General features: G+C 43.0%; 1 protein-coding gene across 1 annotated transcript in view; it reads left to right on the top strand.

Annotated features, from left to right (window-relative positions):
• The window catches only part of LOC102201477 (mast cell tryptase-like), a 23,755-nt gene that overhangs the window by 5,941 nt on the left and 13,333 nt on the right, over nucleotides 1-4,481 (top strand). Inside the window, exons 2-6 of the mRNA XM_005747734.1 lie at nucleotides 1,040-1,060; nucleotides 1,233-1,395; nucleotides 1,700-1,968; nucleotides 2,536-2,681; nucleotides 4,058-4,343. Coding sequence (XP_005747791.1) covers nucleotides 1,040-1,060; nucleotides 1,233-1,395; nucleotides 1,700-1,968; nucleotides 2,536-2,681; nucleotides 4,058-4,343 — 885 coding nt within the window. The remainder of the gene's footprint in view (nucleotides 1-1,039; nucleotides 1,061-1,232; nucleotides 1,396-1,699; nucleotides 1,969-2,535; nucleotides 2,682-4,057; nucleotides 4,344-4,481) is intronic.

Here is a 4,481-nt window from a genome sequence, read left to right as displayed (position 1 = left end):
CAATAATGGCACTATTTATGTTCCTATTTTAGTTAGAAGACCCAAATGCCATGTTGCAATACTGTACTGCTATGGTAGCCAACATTTCAAATGCAGGTTTGACAGGTTTGTGAGTGTACACTTTATCCAGAACCTAGTGACGGTTTACTCATGTTTACCACCGGGTGGCTGTAGCTCAGGAGGTAGACCAGCTCACCAACTGGTCAGAAGGTTAGTGGTTTGATCCCTGGCTCCTTCACTCCACATTTCAAGAGTGTGAATGTGTATGAATGTAGTTAGGAAGCACTCAGTGTAGAGAAAGTGTGTGATTGGGTGAATGTGGTATGTTGTACAGAGCACTTTAAGTAATCCGGGAGAGTAGAAAAATGCTATATAAGAGTCAGTCCATTCACTGTCTGAACATGTGTCATGTTACTTTTGCACTGTTTTGCATGTTCTGACACGTGTTGTTATTACATGGCTTGATTAAGGTACACATTATTCTGACATCTGGGGCCAGAGCTGAAACTGTTCTGGGCCAGCACAGTTTGTCTACAACTGGCCCGTGGCTGTACACAACTTACACATGGCCCACGTACCGCAAACAATGACGGCCCTTTGGTGGCCCAGATCAGGTTTTCCAGAGGTAGTCCACACATGGGCCAGCACAGGACCACCAGTGTGTCTGCAAATGGCCTTGAGCTGACCCACACACATGGGCCGTCATTCTTTGCGGTGTATGGGCCAGATCCGGGCCATACCAATTTTGCTATGTGGTTGGAGGGTCTGTTAGTACAGTAACCTCACAGCAGCTGTGTTATTGATCAGATTATGTCATTAAAAATGCTCCAACAGCCCAGAGGTTGAGTTCAGGTAAAGCCAAACAGACAGCTAGCAGCTACAGCCCCTCCGCACGGGGACTGACTCACTGCTGGATGCTTTTAGCTAACCACAGATATTGACTATTGACTGACCTACTGTTATTACAGACAATGAACAAACCACAGAGAGATGAATGCAGATTTTTTTGTTTAAACATTGTTTGTTTTCTGTGTTTCAGAGTCTGAGTCACAGCTGGATGGTAAGATAAGATTTACTTTTATGTGTAATAAATCTTTAGTTTCATATGAATATTAGTTTGTGAGTGAACTGTAGACTCCAGGATCACTGTGTCCTCACTCAGCAGTTTGTAATGCTGAGAGTTTACAGCTCCTACAGTAATGCTCACTCTGTGTTTTAATGTCGGTCTTCAGTTTGTGGTAAGGCGTCTCTGAACACCAGGATTGTAGGAGGACAGGTGGCCCCTGTTGGCAGCTGGCCCTGGCAGGTCAGTCTGCAAACATCTGGGTCCCACTTCTGTGGAGGATCCCTCATTAACAGTCAGTGGGTGCTGACTGCTGCTCACTGCTTTCCAACGTGAGTGATGAGGCTGAAGCTGCACTCTAAACAAGATTTAAAGAGATTATGGAGAGTCCTAATCTGGGCTGGGGGGTGGGGGTGTAACACGATCAATATTTACATTTACATATAAAAATATTTTTAAGTGTTTCTTCATTTTCTGTTAAACACATTGAATTTTCATGTAATGAAATGTGGTATATAAATGAAATGATCACTTTCAAATATTTAACAGAGCAGAAACTCAAACTTTATATATGTTTTCTCGTCTATAACAATTGTAACAACTGTGCACTGTTTGTGTCTCTCCTGATGATCTCAGCATTACTGCAAGCGGTCTGACTGTGAATCTGGGCCTTCAGAGTCTACAGGGATCTAATCCCAATGCAGCGTCTCGGACAGTAACACAGATCATCAGACATCCAAACTACAACTCTGGTACCAACGACAACGACGTCTGCCTCCTGAGGCTCTCCTCACCGGTGACTTTCAACAACTACATTTCTCCCGTCTGCCTGGCAGCTTCAAACAGCATCTTCTACAGCGGTGTTAACAGCTGGGTCACCGGCTGGGGCAACATAGGAAGTGGAGGTGGGTCACTGGTTAGAACAAATTAATATTGTCTGAGGATGACAGGAAACAAAGAGCTTCTCCAAAGTATCCACAAAGGAGCCTTTGTTTGCTTATTTTATGATTCTGTTGCTGAAGAGAAGCCTAAATGTTTCAGAAACTATGATTTATGAATTTATAGAAAAGACACCAAATTTCTGAGCCAACCTCAAAGGAAATGTTTGTAAAAAAGAAACTGGCCTCATGCAGTTTCGTTTTTGATGATAAACCTGTGCGCGTGGAAGGGAAACAGACTTTATAAACACTAAAAGAAACATGGACTGAAATATTTGGGAAATGTCTGAAGCATCAAAGATAGAGATACGAACCGAACGTCAAAAACACTTTAAAAACTGATTGTGCGTTTTATTTTTACTTTTAATTAGATTTGTCTGGTGGTTCAATATACACAGCTTTCTGTCATGTGACCACTTAGTCACCACCAGAATAAATGCCGGGAAGTGGAACGATGCTTTGTTTACTGTTCAGGTTTGTATCTTTAATCTGTCACACGCTGTTTATTAAACAGATTTCTTTTTACCCCTTCAGTGTCGCTTCCTTCTCCACAAAACCTGATGGAGGTGCAGGTTCCTGTTGTGGGAAACAGGCAGTGTAACTGTGACTATGGAGTGGGAACAATCACTGACAACATGATCTGTGCCGGGTTAAGTGCAGGAGGAAAGGACTCCTGTCAGGTGATTGTTGTTACCTGTGTTTGGCACATTTTCACCTTTTACAGATTATTTTTCTTAGTTTTTCAGGTGCACACAGATGCAGTCAGTTCCGTTCTATTTAACATACCTGATCTGCTAAGAGAGACCATATTGAGCTGTGTGTAACTATAACCAGGAAATCATATATGTGGCTCAGTCATGGGGAATGAGACAGGACACAGGAAAGATTCTTGAGTTTTTTATTTTCTGATTGCATTCAGAAAAGCTTAAATTTAACAGTAAATCGGGAGAGATCCCACGTTGGGGTCCCATGTTTAACAGAATGATAAAGTATACCATATTTTAACAAATTCAAAGGTAGGTTTTGAATTGTCACTAACCCAAAACCAGTGGAAGCAACTGTCAGGACACTTAACCACTGCAGGCATGCACTCACTTAACTTGGCTTACAAAGAACACTGACGTGGAGTCTCACGCAACGATCCCGCACCGAGGAGCGCTCAGCCACACTCTTGAGTAGCTCCCTGATGAGGCTTCGTTAGCTGCAGGTGGGGCCAGCCTCCAGATGGGACACACCCACCAAGCCTACCTGAAACCCTGTGCTCAGCCACACTCACAGACACACCCACTTGCCTATACATACAAGCATGGAGAACACAAGAACAGCACACTGCAGCAAACATACATCATATATTATATTGGTCCATAACTGCTCATGGACCCTGGGTCTCTCAGATCCAGGTCACTGACAAAAGCTATGCGTTAGGACAAATACACACACAGGAATCACCCCTCAAGCTAGCTCTCACAGTACATGACCATTAAACACACGCACGTGACACATTTCAGAATCTCTGTGGAATGCCTCCCACTCACAGATCACTGTCTGTGCTCTAGTTTAAGGCAGCTCTTAAAGGGGCGGTATAGAACCAAAAACCCTGATCTAGTCATCACAATGACAGCTCTACAAAAAGACCTCTGGTGGACAGGTAAACAGTTTAAAAGATGTGATTGTGTTTTAAACTTTTTTTTAAACTTGTTTCTAAAGTGTGTTACGGCTGGTTTTCCCAGAACCAATGCAACCTTTCTCAGGTGAATTTTTTTTTTTAATTAAAAAAAACCCCCAAGATATATAAAAAGTGGATATGCAAATGTTTGGTTTTTTTGTTTGTGTGTGTTATTAATCAGACTGACATTCAATCAAGGTCTGGTTATATTCAGGAAAGGTTTCCAAATTCAACATATGAAGCACAAAAAATAACAAATGTATTTTCGTTGGGAAAGGAACTCACACAAATGCATAAGCAGTTCACTCCTCTTACATGCTATCTTCTGACTGCGCTCCCTTTATAAACCCTGATGGTTCTGTCTAACAGTAAATGTTTCTGCTCTCAAAGGGGGATTCAGGAGGTCCACTGGTGAGCAAGCAGAATGGTCGCTGGATTCAGGCAGGAATCGTCAGTTTTCGGAAAGGCCGTGCCAGGCCGAATTTTCCAGGAGTCTACACCAGCGTATCCCAGTACCAGGCCTGGATCAACAGCCATATCTCCTCCAACCGGCCGGGCTTCTTGACATTCACGTCCACTGGGACCAACAGTGATCTCAGTGTTACCTGCACAAGACTGCTACCAAGAACAACCACCACCACTATCACCACCACCACACTTTCAACAACCACTAACCGTCCAACAAACACCACAATACTTACAAACACGACACTTCCAACAACAATCAACCGTCCAACAAATACATCCACACCTACAAACAACACACTTCCAACAACTATCAACCGTCCAACAAATACAACCACAACTACAAACA

The sequence above is a fragment of the Pundamilia nyererei genome, unplaced genomic scaffold (assembly GCF_000239375.1).
Source record: "Pundamilia nyererei isolate P.nyererei 1_Seehausen unplaced genomic scaffold, PunNye1.0 scaffold00202, whole genome shotgun sequence".
Taxonomy (NCBI): Eukaryota; Metazoa; Chordata; class Actinopteri; order Cichliformes; family Cichlidae; genus Pundamilia; species Pundamilia nyererei.
The sequence above is the reverse complement of the archived record's forward strand: the minus strand, read 5'-3'. Positions and strand labels throughout refer to the sequence as shown.